This window comes from Oncorhynchus gorbuscha, linkage group LG24 (assembly GCF_021184085.1).
Source record: "Oncorhynchus gorbuscha isolate QuinsamMale2020 ecotype Even-year linkage group LG24, OgorEven_v1.0, whole genome shotgun sequence".
Lineage (NCBI taxonomy): Eukaryota > Metazoa > Chordata > Actinopteri > Salmoniformes > Salmonidae > Oncorhynchus > Oncorhynchus gorbuscha.
Window position 1 is genome coordinate 16707681 of NC_060196.1, and position 21926 is coordinate 16729606.

At 41.6% G+C, this 21926-nt stretch overlaps 2 protein-coding genes and 1 long non-coding RNA gene across 7 annotated transcripts; all 3 read right to left on the minus strand.

Moving 5' to 3' along the window:
- Positions 1-3264: 3264 nt before the first annotated feature.
- LOC124013347 lies at positions 3265-5813 on the minus strand. The gene is made up of 2 exons (XR_006834850.1): positions 4232-5813; positions 3265-3428 (listed from the first exon to the last, which is right to left on the minus strand). It is a non-coding gene; the product is annotated as an uncharacterized LOC124013347 (long non-coding RNA).
- A 765-nt stretch (positions 5814-6578) lies between these two features.
- On the minus strand, positions 6579-11849 carry LOC124013348 (C-type lectin domain family 4 member E-like). Of its 4 annotated transcripts, none has more exons than XM_046327640.1 (6): positions 11450-11841; positions 10594-10695; positions 10379-10450; positions 7895-8019; positions 7696-7796; positions 6579-7384 (listed from the first exon to the last, which is right to left on the minus strand). In XM_046327640.1, the coding sequence occupies exons 1-6, from the start codon at positions 11550-11552 to the stop codon at positions 7213-7215; spliced, it is 675 nt and encodes a 224-aa protein (XP_046183596.1). In that variant the 5' UTR covers positions 11553-11841; the 3' UTR covers positions 6579-7212. The 4 variants fall into 4 exon arrangements, 3 of the variants coding, with proteins under 3 accessions (XP_046183596.1, XP_046183595.1, XP_046183597.1); XM_046327639.1 differs by having other exon boundaries at positions 10379-10453; positions 11450-11840; XR_006834851.1 differs by having other exon boundaries at positions 7246-7384; positions 7696-7822; positions 10379-10453; positions 11450-11849.
- Positions 11850-17083: 5234 nt separating this feature from the next.
- LOC124013349 (C-type lectin domain family 4 member E-like) lies at positions 17084-19223 on the minus strand. 2 transcript variants are annotated; one of them, XM_046327642.1, is made up of 5 exons: positions 18900-19223; positions 18621-18722; positions 17974-18098; positions 17773-17873; positions 17084-17463 (listed from the first exon to the last, which is right to left on the minus strand). In XM_046327642.1, exons 1-5 carry the CDS (start codon positions 19051-19053, stop codon positions 17292-17294), a joined length of 654 nt encoding a protein of 217 aa, XP_046183598.1. In that variant the 5' UTR covers positions 19054-19223; the 3' UTR covers positions 17084-17291. The 2 variants fall into 2 exon arrangements, with proteins under 2 accessions (XP_046183598.1, XP_046183599.1); XM_046327643.1 differs by lacking the exon at positions 18621-18722.
- Between the last annotated feature and the right edge of the window lie 2703 nt (positions 19224-21926).

Consider the following 21926-nt stretch of genomic DNA (forward strand, 5'->3'; position numbering starts at 1 on the left):
ATTTGGGACAAACTTCCAAAATGTTCTTGGGAAAAGCAGAACTTTCCCCCGACCAAATCATGTGTAAGTTCAATTGAACCGGGACACTATTTGATATGAGCAATACATTCGAAGGATGAACAACTGAAGTGAAAGCATGGGAGGTGCCACTCCCTCCGCTGTTACTGTTGTTTGGATAAAACCAGCAAAATAATGTGCCTGGTTGCTTCATTTGAGATATGCATCAAATTTGACTATCAGTCAATATTAGGTGAATAAACGTGTGATTTACATTCATTGAAAAAAGAACACAGTTTCATGTCTCATAGTCATTATGTATTTTTACATGTTGACGTCAAGATTGTGACCTCAGGGTTGTTTTCCTGTACACAGAGAAAGTGCAACTATACAAACACTACACAAGACCAATGCTGCAGACAGGAAAATATCATTTATTTCTCTCCATATACCCAAATCAGTCAACATGTCAACATGGAAAATCACAACAGAACATGTACCAGTGTTCATGCTACTACAGTAGTGTGCATAACACTGTTAGCTCAGCAAACAGACAAACGTAAAATACTGTATCCAGTACAGTTTACAATTACAGTAAATAACAATGACAACAAACGTTAAATACTGTATCCAGTACAGTTTACAAATACAGTAAATAACAACGACAACAAACGTTAAATACTGTATCCAGTACAGTTTACAATTACAGTAAATAACAACGAAAACAAACGTTAAATACTGTATCCAGTACAGTTTACAATTACAGTAAATAACAACGACAACAAACGTTTAAAAAATCATCTGAAAAAAACTGACAATATTGTACAGAAAATACTACAGTAAACATACTATACATTATCTCTTCTCCGAGCTGGATCTGGCCAGAGAATTTCATCAACATCACAAGCAATATCGTCATTAGCAAGACAACGCGGGGAGAACCGTCTTGAATGTCGAATCCATCCTTGCACAGCTGCGGCGTCGAACAGCTGGGGCTGGAGATCGTAAACCTTCCACCGCCATGCAGAGAACAACTCTTCGATATGGTTTAGAAACGGAGAGTATGGTGGAAGGTATAGTACTGTCAACTGTGGATGGTGTTGAAACCAGTTCTGGACCAAAGCAGAGCGGTGGAATGACACATTGTCCCAGATGACCGTGTATTGCATCTGGTGCATTTCATTACCTGCTGTGACGATGTGGTGCAATCGGGCCAAAAATGTGAGAATGTGAGGTGTGTTGTCAGGGCCCATTTTGGCATGACGGAGGACAACACCATGCTGTGAAATGGCAGCGCAAAGGGTGATGTCACCCCCACGTTGCCCTGGGACATTGATTAGAGCCCTGTGGACAATGATATTTCTGCCTCTCCTTCTTGCTTTTGTGAGGTTGAACCCTGCCTCATCAATATATATGAATTCATGCAGGATTTCCTCAGCATCCATCTACAAAACTCCCTGAAATACAGTGAAAGACAAGATTGTGTGGTTCAGGATAGGTCTAGTATACAGTCAGTGTAAAACAGTCATGTGTGCAGTATGCAACACCACGGTGCTAAAGTGAACCATACAAACCTCCACATGCTCCTGCCGCAGCCGTTTGACCCTCTCTGAATTCCGCTCAAAAGGCACTCGATAAAGTTCTTTCATTTGAACCTGATGTCTTTTCAGGATGCGTGCCAGTGTTGGCTGAGAGACCTGATGGACATTATTGATAATGGCTTGGCTTGTAGTTCTCTGAGCCTGATAGCGTTATTGGCCAAAACCATGTTTATTATCTCTCTCTCTTGCGTGAAGATGGGCCCCTTTCCTCCTTGTCGTGCCCGACCCTCAATCCTATGTAGAGAATAATAGATGTAACTTACGGTACAATGTCACAGGAAGGGGTATCACAAGTGCTGATATGGTGCAGACAATAAGCGGGTGATTATTGTAACTCTAGACAGATCTTCTACCTGTTTTCCTGTCTAAAAGCCCTTATGACAGATGCCACTGTATATCTGCTAAGATTTGGCTGAACTCTCAGTCCAGCCTCCCTCAGCGTCAATCCGTTGGTCACAACATGGTCCACTAGTGTTGCACGAATGTCATTTGATGAGTTTGGTCCTCTGCTTACAGTTGTGCAAATCTAGCCTTGTGTTTTGCTCCTTGAGTGTAAGGTTTTGCTAATTGTGGGAAAAGTTACATTTTAGTGTGTAAGCAGTCGTAAAAGACTGTAAAGCTTTTAATCATGTCCTCCTCTACAACAGCAGGGAGCATCACAGAGCCAGGTGAGTAAATACAGTGTTTTATTTGGTGTGTGTGTGTGTGTGTGTGTGTGTGTGTGTGTGTGTGTGTGTGTGTGTGTGTGTGTGTGTGTGTGTGTGTGTGTGTGTGTGTGTGTGTGTGTGTGTGTGTGTGTGTGTGTGTGTGTGTGTGTGTGTGTGTGTGTGTGTGTCTCCACAGCATGGGTGTGCACGTTTGTTTTAAAACGCCATTCCTTTGTGCTGATATGCACATTTTTCCAGAGGCATAATGGGCTAAGAATGAATAAACATCTGGAAGCTAATTAATACACAGTTATTGTGCATGAGATTCCAGATTCCTTGTTCGCAGGTGATTTCTTCCCATGTATTTGAATGCTGATGTCTTGATCAGAATGAAACTATTTTGGATGAATAAAATGGATACATGTATATTACTGATGTGCATATTCTATTTGATTATGGATCATCAAAATGGAATAGAGTTATTCATATTACTTCATATGTTTTAATGAGTCCCCTGATAGATAATAACCAATGCATCAGTTTTAACTAACAATGACAGCTATTTGATTATGGATTCATTTGGATGGATTTTCTTTCTAATAATGACCTATTCCTATTTGATTGTGGATCATCAAAATGGAATAGAGAGAGCGAGAGAGAGGGAGAGATGTGAGAGCCATCTGTGTTTTTCCTCTTGATTATGATCATACACAGTATCGTTATTGTTCTAGTTCCTTCAGAAAATGGGAAAATGTGTAAACAATAACTTGCTACTGTTCGACTGCAGGGAATGCAGCATGTCAATGCACCACAATACTGCCTGCTAAAGCTAATGTTTGCTAATGATACATTATGTATTTTTACATACAGTAGTTGTACAAGCTAAATTGTCCAATATAATATTCCCAATACAATTCCCATCCTTCATTGGAAAGGAAAAGGTGTAAAGCTTTTAAAAGGTCTTCGTTTTTTTTAAAACAAGTTTTATCAGGTGTGAAGGTAAGACCCAGATGCAGACAACAAATTAACAATGGTTTAATAATTCAACAGGGGCAGGCAAAGGTACAGGTCGGCAGGCAGGCTCAGGGGCAGGCAGAGTGGTCAGGCAGTCAGGCTCAGAGTCAGGACAGGCAAGGGTCAAATCCAGGAGAGCCAGAAAACGAGAGACTGGAAAAAGCAGAAGCTGAGACACAAAAACACTGGTTGACTTGACGAACTGGCAACAGACAAACAGAGAACACCGATATAAATACATAGGGGATAATGGGGAAGATTGGCGACAATCACAAAGACAGGTGAAACAGATCAGCGTGTGCCAAGTTTAAAATATCCTAATCCATGAGCCACAAGTGAGTGGTGGAAATGTTAGTATTGGCACGTACAAATCAAATCGTATTGGTCACACACACATGGCTAGCAGATGCAATTGCGAGTTTCGCAAAATGCTTGATCCAAGAAGAAAAATAAGAATGTATTTGTCGTTCTTCTGGTTACAGAAAAAATGTAAATAAGCATTTATGAAAACGAATTCTGATCATTCAAATCTCAAGAAACAAAGAGCATGGTATGAATGGTAAGCAATGATCTGGTATGGTCAAAAGACTGTGCTGCCATGCCAGTCACTCCCAGTAGGCCTTGGAGACTGTAGGCCATTTAACTGTATGCCCAGTCAGCCTGTCGAGGCGGAACACACATGCATCAGACATTCCTTATGAATCTGGAACATACAAATATACAATATAACCTGTTTGGCACCTACAGTAGTGTTTAGGATTAGGCTTATTAGGATCCCCATTAGCTATTGCACATGCAGCAGCTCCTCTTTATCGGGTCCACATGAAGCGTAGAATTACATGCCAGAACATATGATAATATTACATTCAATTCACAATGTAAATCAAATCAAATAAGAATTAGCGATATATTGTCAAGACACCCAAAAATAATATTTACACACTGTTCTTATTTACATGTTCATGTACTTACGTGAAGTACACTTAAGTTAGATCTTTAGAAAGAGGAGAGGTGCTGTGACACAAGATGCTTTTGAATCTGTTTTTTTTGTTTGTTGAGCTAAGCTAGAGAGATATCCTATGCGCTACCTACTGCCATTGTTGTTCCCATTCTGTGTTGTTGTGTGTCAAGCTGAAAATAGATAGAACGTCTGTACAAATTGTTAGGTTCTTATTTTTCAGAGTAAATAACTCACGGACACTAGAGAAACTTTAACCAAGTTTAATCATTCCCCAAAGGTTCTGTACAGCTGAAAACAGACAACTCAACATTTGTCCCACTCAGATATAGATATCCCACTTAAGACACTCCTCCTTCTTACAGTTAATGGCTCCACAGGAAAGAAGGTAACCAGTTATTAACCCTGATCACGCCCTTACCGGGAACTGACCTCAACCCTCACCTCCTGACCTCCTGACCTCTACAACTGTGATCCCTCATTATTGTTTCTCCTCTCTCTCTCTCTCTCTCTCTCTCTCTCTCTCTCTCTCTCTCTCTCTCTCTCTCTCTCTCTCTCTCTCTCTCTCTCTCTCTCTCTCTCTCTCTCTCTCTCTCTCTCTCTCTCTCTCTCTCACTTAGAGGAGTCTCACAATCCCTCTATCAGAATCATATTGGATGACTTTTTTCCTTTTAGAAATGAATTATTTTGGTAGAATTGTGTCACCCAATCAGAATACTATTGGGATTCTTAAGTGAACAAATTAAATAATAGTTTGTTGTTTGTTCCAGTACAATACAACAAAAATATATAACATGACAGCTGCAGGACAACAAATTGTGACAAGTGCAACCTTTCAGCCTATCACTTTGTGAGGAATGTTGGTTGTTTCCGCAACCTTCAAACGGAGGGCACGTTATGGCTCAAACTCTTTACCGCACTGATGACCATTTAGGGGTATTTCTTTTGTAACAACGCTGTCTGTGTGTGAAATCAGTGTGAAGAGATATTATGAAGTTTCTGTGGAAAATGTCTTCATCTGAGGTTTTAAAGGGAACGTCACTTGTGTGTTGTGTGTGGCCTGCATGTGGCCTGCGTGTGTCTGCATGCGTTTGGTACAGTATGTGTGTGTCCTCTCAGTACAGTTCTGCCCCCTGTCTGTGTCCAACTGGAGGAGACACTGTTTTAACTATCTAATCACATTCACCTCAGTCAGGGTGTTGGAACTGGTCTGGTTTCTCTCCTCAATCAGGTTGTTGTGACTGGTGACTGATCTGATCTGTAATTGGTCTGTCTCTTTCTAAAACTGGTCTCTGTCTGATGGCCTCTTTCTGCAGGTGAGTTGGTCTTAGAAACTAAGAAGACTCTTTCGGCAGGTGAGTTGGTCTTAGAAACTAAGAAGACTCTTTCTGCAGATGAATTGGATTTATAAGCTAAGAACCTCTTAGAGACCCGTTATCTGAAATAACAACTAAAACAGATAAACGCAGAACTGCCGGTAATTTGTAGGAATTGTAACGTTTACCTAAAATGGACAGACAGGCCTATGATCCCAGTCAGAGTGAGAACACAGCAAGAGCTATGAAGGGTCTCTTCCCTCTGTTACAAAATATGTGTTTATAGTTTTTCATCGCATTTTGTGTGTGTGTGTGTGTGTGTGTGTGTGTGTGTGTGTGTGTGTGTGTGTGTGTGTGTGTGTGTGTGTGTGTGTGTGTGTGTGTGTGTGTGTGTGTGTGTGTGTGTGTGTGTGTGCGTGTGTGTGTGTGTGTGTGTGCGTGTGCACGTGTGCGTGTGCGTGTGCACGTGTGTGTGTGTTAGGTTGACCTCCCGGTCCGTTCTTTGGAGAAGTGTCTTCTACCTCTTTGTCTTGGTGCTGGTCTCATGGTCACTCAGGGTGTCTGCACTGCCGTAGATGTCCACAATCCTCTCCTCAGCTTCACTTCTGTCAAACTGGACCTTCTTGGTCACATCTGGCTTGTCATGAATGGCCTAAGACATCTCCAACAATGCATTGTGTTTTCTGACTATATACTGTACTATACAGCAATGTCTACTCAGGTTCTGAACCGATCACTGCGTCTGTGTCTGTGTCTGACTTGTGTTCATTTCATAGACTAAGTGTTTTTGATATGTTGTCCCCAGAAGAAAGAAAAATGTAAAAACAGGAAGATAAACTAAAAGTAACATGGTGGTTGAGGTTGGGACATGTTCTTTTCCTTTAAACATATTCATCTGATACCTGAGTCGATAGTGTAGACTTACCAGACCTGGGATGAAATACTATATGACAATATGAGAATGGCTTGCCGAGGGGAACTTCAAAAAGGACTAATTTGAGGTAAAAAAAAATGAATTGGAGCAGTCAACAAATAAAGACAAAGATTGATTTCTTATTGCTCACTTTAATATACAGTGGGGCAAAAAAGTATTTAGTCAGCCACCAATTGTGCAAGTTCTCCCACTTAAAAAGATGAGAGAGGCCTGTAATTTTCATCAAAGGTACACTTTAACTATGACACTTTAACTATGACTATCACATTGTAAGATTTCTAATGAATTTATTTGCAAATTCTGGTGGAGTACTGCCAGAATGCCTCTCTGTATGAAATCATTGAAGATACTTCTGTTGCAACAGAAAAGCCCCAGTACCCACCTGGCTCTGAAGGCAGGCTAAAGCAAACGCTCAAAGATATTGAAAAATGTCAAGTTGTATTTGAAACCAGGTCTCACACTTATCTGATGTGCACCTATCCGGAGTTGACTGTACTGACTTAACAACCTCATACTGGTCCCTTCTGTCTGTTCTAATGCAGCTGTTGTTGTGTCTCAATCATTGTCTGTTTCTGATGTGTCCATCATTTAACTACTGAAGACAGGAAGCTACTAATGCATCCCAGGAAGTAAATGGGAATTTGATTCATATGTTCAGAATGAAAAGAACATAAATGAGTAGGGATGGAGACAGAATGAGAGCGGGAGAGTCAGAGAGAGAGAGAGAGAGATAGACGGGTAGTTGTTACAGTAGGTTATTGTTACACAACTCACAAATCCACATACGTTTTTGTGCACAATTTAAATCATTCCATGACTTTTCAGGCTGATCTTGTCCAGTTTGTAATTCAACACAGTCCTCCTCCGGAAAGCTTGAAAGACTTCGTCCATTATTAGGCTGGTCGATTATCCAATAACTATGTTAACAACACAGAGAACCAGACAGTCACACTGTCAGTAAAACATCATCCTAAATCAAATACATAATGCCTGTGTTTTTTCAACTGTAAAGCCACACGCTGTCTGATGTGGGCCACCAAGAAAAAGTCAAAAACATACTGTATATATATAGTGTTTCTTGAAGAAAATAATGCTTGGTTTCTATGATTCATCTACAGAGCTCATTGAATGACATCTATGAAATGAAACAATTGTTTTTATGAAAATGATCTGAAGCAATATCATTTGCTTTCAAAGTATACATATAACAACTGGTCAAATCTCTCACCTTGTTATCAGTGGTGTGCGGTCAACCCATTTCCAGGACCCCTCAGTCTCTCTGTCAGTCAAACCGATCCAGAATCTTGTGTTGAGGCTAAAGAGAAATCTCTGTTGTTGAGAAAGATAAATGAACACTGATCAAAAGATGTTTATCATGTCTCTCTCTCTCTCTCTGTGTATTTATCTATCTCCCCCCACTCTCTCACCTGTTTCTCTCTGCTGTTTACGATCACCAGGTCTGCTCCTTTCTCCACACAGTCCTGTCTGCTCTCACTCCAGGTTTTTCTCTCAGAAGAGACGAAGTACCAACAGGATGCAAACTTGTTCCAGCCTTCAGAACAGGTTAGTTAAAACATTCATTGGCATCTCATTATTCTTCACTCATTAATGAAAGAATAGAAAAAAGCATATTATCAAAAGCATCATATTAAAATGTGTAATTCATCCTCTATTTACATAGATATGGCTTTTCTCAACTGACATTGCGTTCAAATTTGTATTACTAGGCATTACTAATCAAGCTCCGCACAAACAGATATCAATGGAGCACACAGATGATCATGTTGTCACATTCACATGAATGATTTGAATATTACTAAGGATTCTGTATTAATATCAGTGATGTCGTGGTTAAAAAGATGTGTAATAGGTAAACTATAAACTCAGTGGTGACGAGATAAGAAGAACAACCAGTGATATAAAGGAAATGTAGGACTATTTTACACCTGCATTGTTAGCATTTTGTGTGCATTTAAATGTAGGCTTACGGGGAAGATAGGCCATGTGAATATGTTCATATTTAAACACATCTTCTTTTCTTTTAGTTCCTATCTTCATTGATACAGATTTCGTCAGGGGACCCCACATGGGACCCCAACCCTAAGTTTGGGAACCATGTATTAACCTCTCTCCGCCTTGCTTCCTCTCTCTCTCTCTTTGATTCCTCTGCTTCCTCCTGCATGCATTGCAGCCTCCATCAGCCTCACCACTGAGTGCTACATCACTGTCTTAGTAGCCTAATCTTTGTAAAGCAAAGTTCTTAAGAGAGCTTAGTAGCCTATTTGTTGCTACTGCTGAGGTGGGCTCCTTTTAACGTTACCATCTTACTTCATCCTTCTAGCTGGCTAAGTAATATTACCCAGAGCCCTTCAACATTGCTTATACTACCCAGATCCCTTCAACATTACTTATAGTACCCAGAGCTCTTCAATATTACTTATACTACCCAGAGCCCTTCAACATTACTTATACTACCCAGAGCCCTTCAACATTACTTGTACTACCCAGAGCCCTTCAACATTACTTGTACTACCCAGAGCCCTTCAACATTACTTATACAACCCAGAGCCCTTCAACATTACTTATACTACCCAGAGCCCTTCAACATTACTTGTACTACCCAGAGCCCTTCAACATTACTTATACTACCCAGAGCCCTTCAACATTACTTATACTACCCAGAGCCCTTCAACATTACTTATACTACCCAGAGCCCTTCAACATTACTTACACTACCCAGAGCCCTTCAACATTACTTGTACTACCCAGAGCCCTTCAACATTACGTATACTACCCAGAGCCCTTCAACATTACTTGTACTACCCAGAGCCCTTCAACATTACTTACACTACCCAGAGCCCTTCAATATTACTTACACTACCCAGAGCCCTTCAACATTACTTGTACTACCCAGAGCCCTTCAACATTACTTGTACTACCCAGAGCCCTTCAACATTACTTGTACTACCCAGAGCCCTTCAACATTACTTATACTACCCAGAGCCCTTCAACATTACTTGTACTACCCAGAGCCCTTCAACATTACTTATACAACCCAGAGCCCTTCAACATTACTTATACTACCCAGAGCCCTTCAACATTACTTGTACTACCCAGAGCCCTTCAACATTACTTATACTACCCAGAGCCCTTCAACATTACTTATACTACCCAGAGCCCTTCAACATTACTTATACTACCCAGAGCCCTTCAACATTACTTACACTACCCAGAGCCCTTCAACATTACTTGTACTACCAGGAGCCCTTCAACATTACTTATACTACCAGGAGCCCTTCAACATTACTTGTACTACCCAGAGCCCTTCAACATTACTCATACTACCCAGAGCCCTTCAATATTACTTACACTACCCAGAGCCCTTCAACATTACTTGTACTACCCAGAGCCCTTCAACATTACTTGTACTACCCAGAGCCCTTCAACATTACTTATACTACCCAGATCCCTTCAACATTACTTGTACTACCCAGATCCCTTCAACATTACTTATACTACCCAGAGCCCTTCAACATTACTTACACTACCCAGAGCCCTTCAACATTACTTGTACTACCCAGAGCCCTTCAACATTACTTGTACTACCCAGAGCCCTTCAACATTACTTATACTACCCAGAGCCCTTCAACATTACTTATACCATTTGTGAAAGTGGTGAAAGTGCTTAAAAGGCAAATCCAGGATGCAAACTTAACAAACCGCTTTTCTTGATTCCACTCGTTTTCAAAGACAAGCGATTAGAACTCAGTCAGATCAAGAATCTATTTTATTCATGTTTCTCATTAGAAACAGTTACTGAGGTCAGCACCTCAATGTCCTCATGTTGCTACGGCCCTGTGCATATTGAACATGTACAATTAATATTATGATCATGTATTAGGTAAACTCACCCGGATTAGATGATTTTATGGAAAAGTTCTCTATCTCCCTCTGTTGCTGGTCTCTCTCTTCAGTCAGACAGTCTGCTAAGAGGACAGAATATATTGGATGTGGTTTGCCAGTCATTTAAACATGTCTAACATGGGAAGCACTTAGCTAAACAGAACAAAATTAATCGGTTGTCAAAGTCTGATATAATGTAATGATTAAATAACAATACACTCACAAACTAGTCGCAGGGAGATGTTGAGAGTGACTTGTAGAACACACAGCATCCCAAAGCTTACAGCAACCATCCTGTAGAGTCTTCTCCCTGAACCGTCAGGTGCTGGGGAGATACACTGGTGTGAAAACACATGGACACACAGCAGAGTGCAGTTTCAACATGATCAGCTACAAGAGGATCGTTTCTCACAGCTGTCTTGTGGTATTTTATGTATTTTATTAGGATCCCCTTTAGCTGTTGCGGTAGCAGCAGATACTCTTCCCTGGGGTCCTCAGGAATTGACTGTATCAGAATGACATGTTGGAACCTCTGAATACACTGAAAACATACATGCCTTTGCATATTTAAATGTGGGGTAAAATAATAACTTTTCCACTGGGACTTTTCTGTTTTTGAGTCATGTGTTTGTATGTCTTGGTCTTGGTCGTGAGCAAGGCCCCCCACACTCAACCTGGGAGGGGTGTCTTTTTTTGCCATGGGGAAGAGAGAAAATATTGCTGGTCTAGAGCACATTTCCTGCTCATCCACACATTTTGCCATGAGGCTGAGAGAAATGTAACAGTTTTAATGCTAACTTCCTGTTATAAAAAAACACACTATTCAAGGCTTATGACATGTTCATTTACTCTCTGTGGGGTGAGAGGGGCCCCAAAGCTTGTGTGTGTGTGTGTGTGTGTGTGTGTGTGTGTGTGTGTGTGTGTGTGTGTGTGTGTGTGTGTGTGTGTGTGTGTGTGTGTGTGTGTGTGTGTGTGTGTGTGTGTGTGTGTGTGTGTGTGTGTGTGTGTGTGTGTGTGTGTGTGTGTGTGTGTGTGTGTGTGTGTGTGTGTGTGTGAGATAGAGTTTTCTGTGTTCTTACCTGAGGGATGTGTCTCAGTCGTCACTCTCCTCATTGCTCCATTCTGGTTTCCTTTAATAACCTTGTCAATTTCAACAACCTCTTTGTTGACGTAGTCATCCATCCTAGCTAACTGTTTTATTACCTTTCTAACTGACTTGTAATGGTAATATCTACTGTATGATTCCAACTGTACTGACAAGTAGTTGAGTCGTAGCTCTGATGTGTGACTTCACCGGGTACCTCTCTGAGCTCTGTCTCTGGTCCACTGCAATTGATATAATGTTGAGTATCCAACCACCTTCAAGCAGGAACATAGACCTGACAGGATCATCTAACAGAGTGATAGAACATGACAGTTGCAGGACAACAAATAGTGACAAGTGCAACCTTCCAGCCAATCTCTTTGTGAGGAATGTTGGTTGTTTCCGCAGCCTTCAAACGGAGGGCACGTTATGGCTCAAACTCTTTACCGCACTGATGACCATTTAGGGGCATTTATTTTGTAACAACGCTGTCTCTGTGCGAAATCAGTATGAAGAGATATTATGAAGTTTCTGTGGAAAATGTCTTCATCAGAGGATTTAAAGGGAACTGCACTTGTGTCTTTGTGTGTGTGCATGTGGCCTGCGTGTGTCTGCATGTGTCTTGTACAGTATGTGTGTGTGTGTCTGCATGAATCTTGTACAGTATGTGTGTGTGTGTGTCTGCATGCATCTTGTACAGTATATGTGTGTGTCCTGTCTGTACAGTTCTGCCCTCTGTCTGTGTCCAACTGCAGGAGACACTGTTTTAACTATCTAATCACATTCAATCAGAAAGCTGGTAGACCTTGTTAAATGACATTGTACCTTTATTTATTCATCTGTGCCTTTGTGATTATTATTATTAAAGAGATAAACATATGCTAATAATTGGACATGAAAAGATCTACAAACATTTTACTAAACATAGGTCTATGCTGGAAATGTACATGTTTCTAATAAAAACAATTCTGACGTGTATTTTACAGAGTACAGTATGCTTTCCTCTGAATCTTCACATCACAATGTTTTTTGTTTTCTCTCTCTCTCTCCGTCATTCACTTGACATGTCTTCTTCCTCTACAGCTAACCGGGAGAAACAATAGATGTGGTTTTCAGACACAAGGTTCACGTTTATTTTTCACATATTTTATTTCCACTTAACAATAGCATAATGGAGATTTCAGTAGGGAACATTTTGCTCCCATCCATCACCAGCTCTTACATGAACTCTTTCAAAAACATGGCAGTTGTCATGTTCCAATTGTTGATCTCATGACCATGTATTAGGTAAACAGATTTGAGAACTTTCAATGAAGATCACTTCTTCATATATTTGGATTTATTTTCTTTAACTTTTATTTAACTAGGAAAGTCAGCTAAGAACAAAATCAAATTTGCAATGACCGCCTACCAAAAGGCAAATGCCTCGTGCAGGGACGTGGGCCTGGTAATAAAATAAATACAATATAAATATAGGACAAAACACACATCACAACAAGAGAGACACAACACAACCTAAAGAGAGACCCAAGACAATAACATAGCAAGGCAGCAACACATGACAACACAGCATGGTAGCAACACAACATAACAACACCATGTTTGGAACACGACGTGGTAGCAGCACAAAATATAGTACAGACATTATTGGGCACATCAACAGCAAAAAGGTCAAGAAGGTAGAGACAACGATACATCACACAAATCAGCAACAACTGTCAGTAAGAGTGTCCGTGGTTGAGTCTTTGAATGAAGAGATGAAGATAAAACTGTCCAGTTTGAGTGTTTTCTGCATCGAACTGAAAAGAGGAGCGATCCAGGGATGTGTGTGCGCTTTGGGGACCTTTAACAGAATGTGACTGGCAGAACGGATGTTGTGTAAGGAGGATGAGGGCTGCAGTAGATATCTCAGATAGGGGGACTTAGTCCTAAGAGGGTTTTATAAATAAGCATCATCAACCAGTGGGTCTTGCGACGGGTATACAGGAATGCAGAGGAGTATAGAGTGCAGTGATGTGTCCTATAAGGAGCATTGGTTGCACATTTGATGGCTGAATGGTAAAGAACGTCTAGCCGCTCGAGAGCATCCTTACCTGCCGATCTATAAATTATGTCTCCGTAATCTAGCATGGGTAGGATGGTCATCTGAATCAGGGTTAGTTTGGCAGCTGGGGTGAAAGAGGAGCAATTTCGATAGAGGAAACCAAGTCTAGATTTAACTTTAGGCTGCAGCTTTGATATGTGCTGAGAGAAGGACAGTGCAACGTCTAGCAATACTCCCAAGTACTTGTATGAGGTGACTACCTCAAGCTCGAAACCCTCAGAGGTAGTTATAACACCTGTGGGACGAGGGACATTCCTCTTACCAAACCACATGACCTTTGTTTTTGAGTTGTTCAGAAAAAGGTTTAGGGTAGAAAATGCCTGTTGGACACTAAGAAAGCTTTGTTGCACAAAATCCGGGTTAGGGGCCAGCTGGGTATAAGACTGCATATAAATGAATGAGAAAGCTTCCTACTGCCTGAACTATTGTTGTTGATGTAAATTGAGAAGAACGTGGGGCCGAGGATTGAGCCTTGGGTTACTCCTTGATGACAGGCTGTGGCTGAGTCAGCAAATTTTCTAACTTTAAACACTGCACTCTTTGAGAGGAGTAGTTAGAAAACCAGGCCAAAGAACCCTCAGAGACACTGATACTCCTTAGCCGGCCGACAAGAATGGAATGGTCTACCGAATCAAAAGCTTTGGCCAAGTCAATATAAATAGCAGCACAATATTGTTTAAAATCAAGGCGAATGGTGACATCATTGAGGACAGTTAGGATCAGTTTTATCTCCCCTTTAAATAAAGGATGTTCCGCAGCTGCCTTCCAAGCAATGGGAACCTCCCCAGAGAGGAGAGAGGTTAAAAAGCCTGGATAAAGGCTTGGTGACAATAGGGGCAGCAACCTTAAAGAAGAAAGGGTCTAAACCATCTAACCCAGATGTCTTTTGGGGGTGAAGTTTAAAAAGTGCCTTTAGCACCTTGAACTCGGTGACTGCCTGCAGGGAGAAACTTTGTAGCGGGGCAGTGGAAAAATAGGGAGAAGCATCGTGGATAGTCGCATTAGAAGGGGTGGGAGATCAGGAAATGTTGGACGGACAAGGAGGTATGGCTGAGTAGAATAGGAATCCAGACTTAATGAAGTGGTGATTAAAGAGCTCAGCCATGTTCTTCTTGTCAGTAACATCCACTTCATCAACATTAAGGGACATGGGCAACTGTGAGGAGGAGGGTTTTTTCTCTACTTCTTTAACTGGTTCCCAGAACTTCTTGGGCTTAGACCCACAGAGAGAGAGCTGCTCCTTAAAGTAACTAACTTTGGCCTTCCGGATAGCCTGAGTGCACTTATTTCTCATTTGCTTGAACGAGAGCCAGTCAGCTTGAGTATGCGTGTGCCAAGCCTTTCATCAAATGCAATTCTTGAGGTGTCGTAACTCCACACGATCACGGTCGATCCTGTGGATGAACCTGTTTTTAATTCTAATTTTCTTTATGCGGGAGTGTTTGTTAACAATACCACAGAAAATATTTTAAAAGAAGGTTCAAGGTCCAAGGTCCACTTCTCTCCCACTGTCGCTTTTCTTTCTCCTCAGTCAGGGTGTTGTAACTAGTGACTGATCTGTAGCTGGTCTCTCTCTTGTCTGTAACTGGTCTGTCTCTTTCTAAAACGGGTCTCTGTCTTCAGTCAGGGTTTTGTAACTGGTCTGTATTTGGTCTCTTTCTGCAGGTAAGTTGGTCTTGTAAACTAAGAAGAATCTTTCTGCAGATGAATTTGTCTTAAAACTAAGAAGGCTCTTTCTGAAGGGGATTTGGTCTTAAAAACTAAACTCTTTCTGCTGGTGAGTGTCACGCCCCGACCTTAGAGAGCCTTGTTATGTCTCTATTTTGGTTTGGTCAAGGTGTGATTTAGGTGGGCATTCTATGTTCTGATTTCAATGTGTTCTATTTCTTTGTGTTTGGCCGGGTATGGTTCTCAATCAGGGACAGCTGTCTATCGTTGTCTCTGATTGGGAATCATACTTAGGCCACATTTTTTCCCTGTTGTGATTGTGGGAAGTTCTTTGTTAGGGGCACTATGGCCCTTATAAGCGTCACGGTTGTTCTGTTAATTCTTGTTTTGTTGGTGACATTTTATTCTAAATAAAAGAAAATGTACGCTCACCACGCTGCACCTAGGTGTCATTCCGACGACGGCCGTGACAGTGAGTTGGTATTATAAACTAAGAAGCTCTGAGAGATCCGTTATCTGCAATATCTAAAACAGAGAACAACAGAATAGCCGGTAATGTGTAGGAATTCTAACATTTACCAACAGTGGACAGACAGGCCTATGATCCCAGTCAGTCGGACAACACATCAAGACTTATGAAGGGTCTCTTCCCGGTGTTATAAAATGTGTTTATAGTTGTTCTTTGCGTGTGTGTGTGTGTGTGTGTGAGAGAGAGAAAGATTGTGTGTGAATTAGGATGACCTCCTGGTCCGTTCTTTGGAGAAGTGTCTTCTACCTCTTTGTCTTGGTGCTGGTCTCATGGTCCCTCTGTGTCTGCACTGCCGTAGATGTCCACAATCCTCTCCTCAGCTTCACTTCTGTCAAACTTGAGCTTCTTGGTCACATCTGGCTTGTCATGAATGGCCTCAGACATCTCCAATAATGCATTGTGTTTTCTGACTATATACTATACAGCAATGTCTACTCAGGTTTTGAATCTATCACTGCCCCTGTGTCTGATTTGTGTCCATTTCTGAGACGTTTTTGATATGTTGTCCCCAGCAGAAAGGGAAATGTTAAAAGAGGAAGATAAAGTAACATGGTGGTTGAGGTTGGGACATGTTCTTTTCCTTTAAACATATTAATCTGATACCTGAGTAGGTAGTGTAGACTTACCAGACCTGGGATGAAGTACTGTATGACAATATGAGAATGGCTTGCCGAGGAGAACTTCCAAATGGACAAATTCGAGGTGAAAAGGAGTTGGAGCAGTCAACAAAAACACAGATTGATTTCTTATTGCTCACTTTAATACATTGTACAGGATGCGAACAGGTGACTGACATTTGGGCATAAAGCTGACGTCTTCCTCAGAGTGACCTGGCCATTGCACATAAATCCTATTTATAGCCTTGCGACCCATTGAGACGAAACAATGTAAAATAATTAGAGCACAAAATAATAAGATAAACGGTGTGTCTTGTTAATCAATAGGCCATGTCAAAATTTACATTTGGGTGTCTGTGAATCCGGAGACGACGAAACCTAATAAATGAATCCAGTGTCTAAGGAGTATTCCCAGAATGCCTCTCTATATGAAATTATTTAAAATACTTCTGTTGCAACAGAAAAGCCCCAGTACCCACATGGCTATGAAGGCAGGCTAAAGCAAACGCTCAAAGCTTTTGAAAGATTTCAAGTTGTATTTGAACCCAGGTCTCAGTCAAAACTTATCTGATGGTGGCAAACTATCAGCGGAGTCAACTGACACTGAAACCCTTAACCTCATACTGGTCCCTTCTGTCTGTTCTAATGCAGCTGTTGTTGTGTCTCATCAGGAGTCGACTGTACTGACTTAACCTCATATCATTGTCATTGTCTGTGTCTGATGTGTCCATCATTTAACTACTGAAGACAGGAAGCTACTAATGCATCCCAGGAAGTAAATGGGATATTGATTCATATGTTCAGAATGAAACAAACATAAATGAGTAGGGATGGAGACAAAATAAGAGAGGGCGAGTCAGAGAGAGAGAGAGAGAGAGAGAGAGAGAGAGAGAGAGAGAGAGATATGGGGAGATAGTAGTTACAGGAGGTTATTGTTACACAACTCACAAATCCAGATACGTTTTTGTGTACAATTTATATCATTCCATGACTTTTCAGGCTGATCTTGTCCATTTTTTAGTACAACACAGTCCTCCCCCGGAAAGGTTGAAAGACTTCGTCCATTATTAGGCTGGTCGATTATCCAGTAACTATGTTATCAACACAGAGAACCAGACAGTCACACTGTCAGTAAAACATCATCCTAAATAAAATACATAATGCCTGTGTTTTTTCAACTGTAAAGCCACACGCTGTCTGATGTGGGCCACCAAGAAAAAGTAAAAAACATACTGTATATATAGTGTTTCTTGAAGAAAATAATGCTTGGTTTCTATGATTCATCTATAGAGCTCATTGAATGACATCTATGAAATGAAACAATTGTTTTTATGAAGATGATCTGAAGCAATATCATTTGCTTTCAAAGTATACATATAACAACTGGTCAAATCTCTCACCTTGTTGTCAGTGGTGAGCCGTCAACCCATTTCCAGGACCCCTCAGTCTCTCTGTCAGTCAAACCGATCCAGAATCTTGTGTTGAGGCTAAAGAGAAATCTCTGTTGTTGAGAAAGATAAATGAACACTGGTCAAAAGATGTTTATCATGTCTCTCTCTCTCTCTCTGTGTGTATTTATCGATCTCCCCCCACTCTCTCACCTGTTTCTCTCTGCTGTTTACGATCACCAGGTCTGCTCCTTTCTCCACACAGTCCTGTCTGCTCTCACTCCAGGTTTTACTCTCAGAAGAGACGAAGTACCAACAGGATGCAAACTTGTTCCAGCCTTCAGAACAGGTTAGTTAAAACATTCATGGCCATCTCATTATTCTGCACTCATTAATGAAAGAATAGAAAACAACATTTTAGTACGCCTTCAGGGCCGTAACCAGGGTTTGACTTTTAGTACGCCTTCAGGGCCGTAACCAGGGTTTGACTTTTAGTACGCCTTCAGGGCCGTAACCAGGGTTTGACTTTTAGTACGCCTTCAGGGCCGTAACCAGGGTTTGACTTTTAGTACGCCTTCAGGGCCGTAACCAGGGTTTGACTTTTAGTACGCCTTCAGGGCCGTAACCAGGGTTTGACTTTTAGTACGCCTTCAGGGCCGTAACCAGGGTTTGACTTTTAGTAAATTCGTAAAACAGCGGGATTAATTGTGTAGAAACTTTCCAAAAAGTACTGCATTGCAATATAATAGTCAGGTTGTTGTATCTGGTCTGTTGTTGGCCTAGAAAAGTTGCTCACTAAATCAGATTATATCTACAGGACTGCCAGTGAATTACAGTAATTACAATTTAGCCATACTTACAGTGAAAAGACTGGCCTATGATCCCAGCCAGTAGGAGAACACACAGCAGCCCCAGACACACTGCAACAGCTAAGAAGGGTCTCTTCCCTGTGCTATTAGGCTCTATGTACACATAAAAAAGATGTGTGTGTAAAGTGTGTGTGTGTGTGTGTGTGTGTGTGTGTGTGTGTGTGTGTGTGTGTGTGTGTGTGTGTGTGTGTGTGTGTGTGTGTGTGTGTGTGTGTGTGTGTGTGTGTGTGTGTGTGTGTGTGTGTGTGTGTGTGTGTGTGTGTGTGTTACCTGGGTGCTGGTCTCCCGGTCCATTAGTTGAAGTGTGTTCTACATCTTCTGTCTTGGTGCTGGTCTCATGGTCTCTCAGGGTGTCTGCACTGACGTAGATGTCCACAATCCTCTCCTCCATCTCACCTCTGTCAAACTGGACCTTCTTGGTCATGTCTGACTTGGCTTCGTGTGCTGTTACTAGTGATAGCGTCGCCTCTGCCTCGTGTCTGTCTCTGTGTTCGTGTCTGTCTCTCTGTGTTCGTGTCTGTCTCTGTGTGTTCGTGTCTGTCTCTGTGTGTTCGTGTCTGTCTCTGTGTGGTCGTGTCTGTCTCTGTCTCTGTGTGTTCGTGTCTGTCTCTCTGTGTTCGTGTCTGTCTCTGTCTCTGTGTGTTCGTGTCTGTCTGTGTGTTCGTGTCTGTCTCTGTCTCTCTGTATCGCCTGTGTGTCTGTATAAAAAAAAATGACACGGGTAGTTGTGGCTACAGCTTCTCCTTTGCATATTTGTATTTGTTTCCTGAGTAGTGAGTTTACACTTATTAGTCTACTGTACTGACTTCATGTTGTGTCTGACGATGTGTGAAACATAACTACTGGTGCACAGGACGATAAGAAGTAGAGTTTATTAATATGCTAATACACACACGTGCTTTTACACCTGCATTGTTTGCTGTTTGGGGTTTTAGGCTGGGTTTCTGTACAGCACTTTGAGATATCAGCTGATGTACGAAGGGCTATATAAATAAATTTGATTTTTGATTTGATTAATACAAAAAATGAAATGTGCAAAAATAATCAACTTCTATTGTAAATCTATTCTGTTGTTGAGTCTACTGGACTGACTTCATGTTGTGAAACATAACCACTGGTACACAGGAAGCCACATTGTCAGGAAATAGGTATTACAGTTTTTCTCGTTTGCTAAGACACTTCTAATGAAACTGGGGTCCACTTGAGTGCCATCATAACGTAATGAGCACAACAACATACTGTTTTGCAAAACAGTAAGTCATTGCTTTCACAAACTATGCAAATGCTAAGCACATTTTTGCAAAACAGAAAACACAACTCTCTACAACAAAAAAACGCAGGAGTCAGTTGAGTAAATCATGTCAAACAAAATCCAAGCATTTGGTCACAGCTGATACAAATGACTAGCATGATTGTGAACTACGCGTGCAAATCTTTGCACAATTGTTCAATCAGTCCTTATTCATGAGTAAAAGAGGTCACCTCTTGAGTTGCTGTTTTGTAAGAATGGACCAAGTAAGAGGCAGAGGGCAAAGGGCAAAGGAGAGGTAGAGAGGCCCTTAGAGGAAAGTTCACCTCAGTTCAAATGGAAAAAGGTAAAATAAAGCCTCTTCTGTTTCTGGATATTCATGCTCTTCAGTGACATTCTTTCTGCGTTGGTCATCTTTGGTCAAATTATTTTAGAAAAGAATACAGCCCATGTTGTGTGATAATATGTTTAGTTGTCTTTATGGTGCAGACTATAATTATTTGATTTGATTTATAGTATCATCAGATGGCAGAGACCATATTGATAGATGTAGAAAGAAAAGAGGGTAATTACATAACAAGTTGCACAGTATGTTTTGATCGAGGTCGTTGATTGTGTGTCATGTCAGTTCATGTCTTGAGAGTCTTAATGCATTCTGCAAATGAAATGTGTCATTTTGTTTGGACAAATGTGCTCAAGCAACCAAGAAACTGTAATACAAGTTTGCATACTGGTGTGCGTGTGAGAGTGTGTGTGTGAGTGTGCCTGTATGTGTGTCTGTGAGAGAGAAGTTATGTCAGTATTTAACATGAATTTGATTGTATGACTTAATTTGCCTTTTTTTCTATTACACCAGAGCCTCTGGCTTCCTCTTAAGGTTAGGGCTGATTTCAAGGTTTTACTGCTAACCTACAAAGCATTACATGGGCTTGCTCCTATCTATCCCTCTGATTTGGTCCTGCCGTACATACCTACACGTACGCTACATTCACAAGACGCAGGCCTCCTTATTTCACCTGGAATTTCTAAGCAAACAGCTGGAGGCAGGGCTTTCTCCTAAAGAGCACCATTTTTATGGAATGGTCTGCCTATTCATGCGAGAGACGCAGACTCTGTCTCGACATCTAAGTCGTTACAGAAGACTCATCTCTTCAGTAGGTCCTAAGATTGAATGTAGTCTGGCCCTGGGGTGGCAAGGTGAACAGCAAGACATTGGAGTGACGAACCGCCCTTGCTATCTCTGCCTGGTTAGCTCCCCTCTCTCCACTGAGATTCACTGCCTCTGACTCTATTACGTGGGCTGAGTCACTCGCTTACTAGTGCTTTTCCATGCCGTCCCTAGGAGGGGTAGCATCACGTCTCCTTTTTTGTTATACTTGACTTGAGTCAGCCAATTTTGCACCCCCTCAGACTCGTGCGGTGGAGGAGATCTTCATGGGCTATACTCAGCCTGGTCTCAGGGTAGTAAGTTGCTTGTCTGTTGATACCCCTCTAGTGGTGTGGGGGTTGTGCATTGGCAAAGTGAGTGGGGTTATATTCTGCCTGGTTGGGGATATTGTTGGACGGGGCCTAAGTCTCCCACAACCTCCCCCTGTCTCAGCCTCCAGTATATACGCTGCAATGGTCAATGTGCCAGGGGGCTAGGGTCAGTCTCTCGTGTAATTCTCCTGTCTTATCTCGTGTAATTCTCCTGTCTTATCTCGTGTAATTCTCCTGTCTTCTCTGGTGTCCTGTGTGATCTAAAGTATGCCCCCTCTAATTCTCCCATCTCTCTCGCTCTCTCCCCTCCCAGAGGACCTGAGCCCTAAGACCATGCCTCAGGACTACCTGGCCTGATGACTCCTGGCTGTCTTTGTCCCCAGTCCACCTGGTCATGCTGCTGATCCAAATTCTGCTGTTTTGCCTGTGGTGATGGAACCCTGATCTGTTCATCAGATGTGCTACCTTGTCCCGGACCTGCTGTTTTCAACTATCTCTATCCCTCTCCCTCTCTACCACACCTGCTGTCTCGTACTCTGAATGCCCGACTATGAAAAGCCAACTGACAT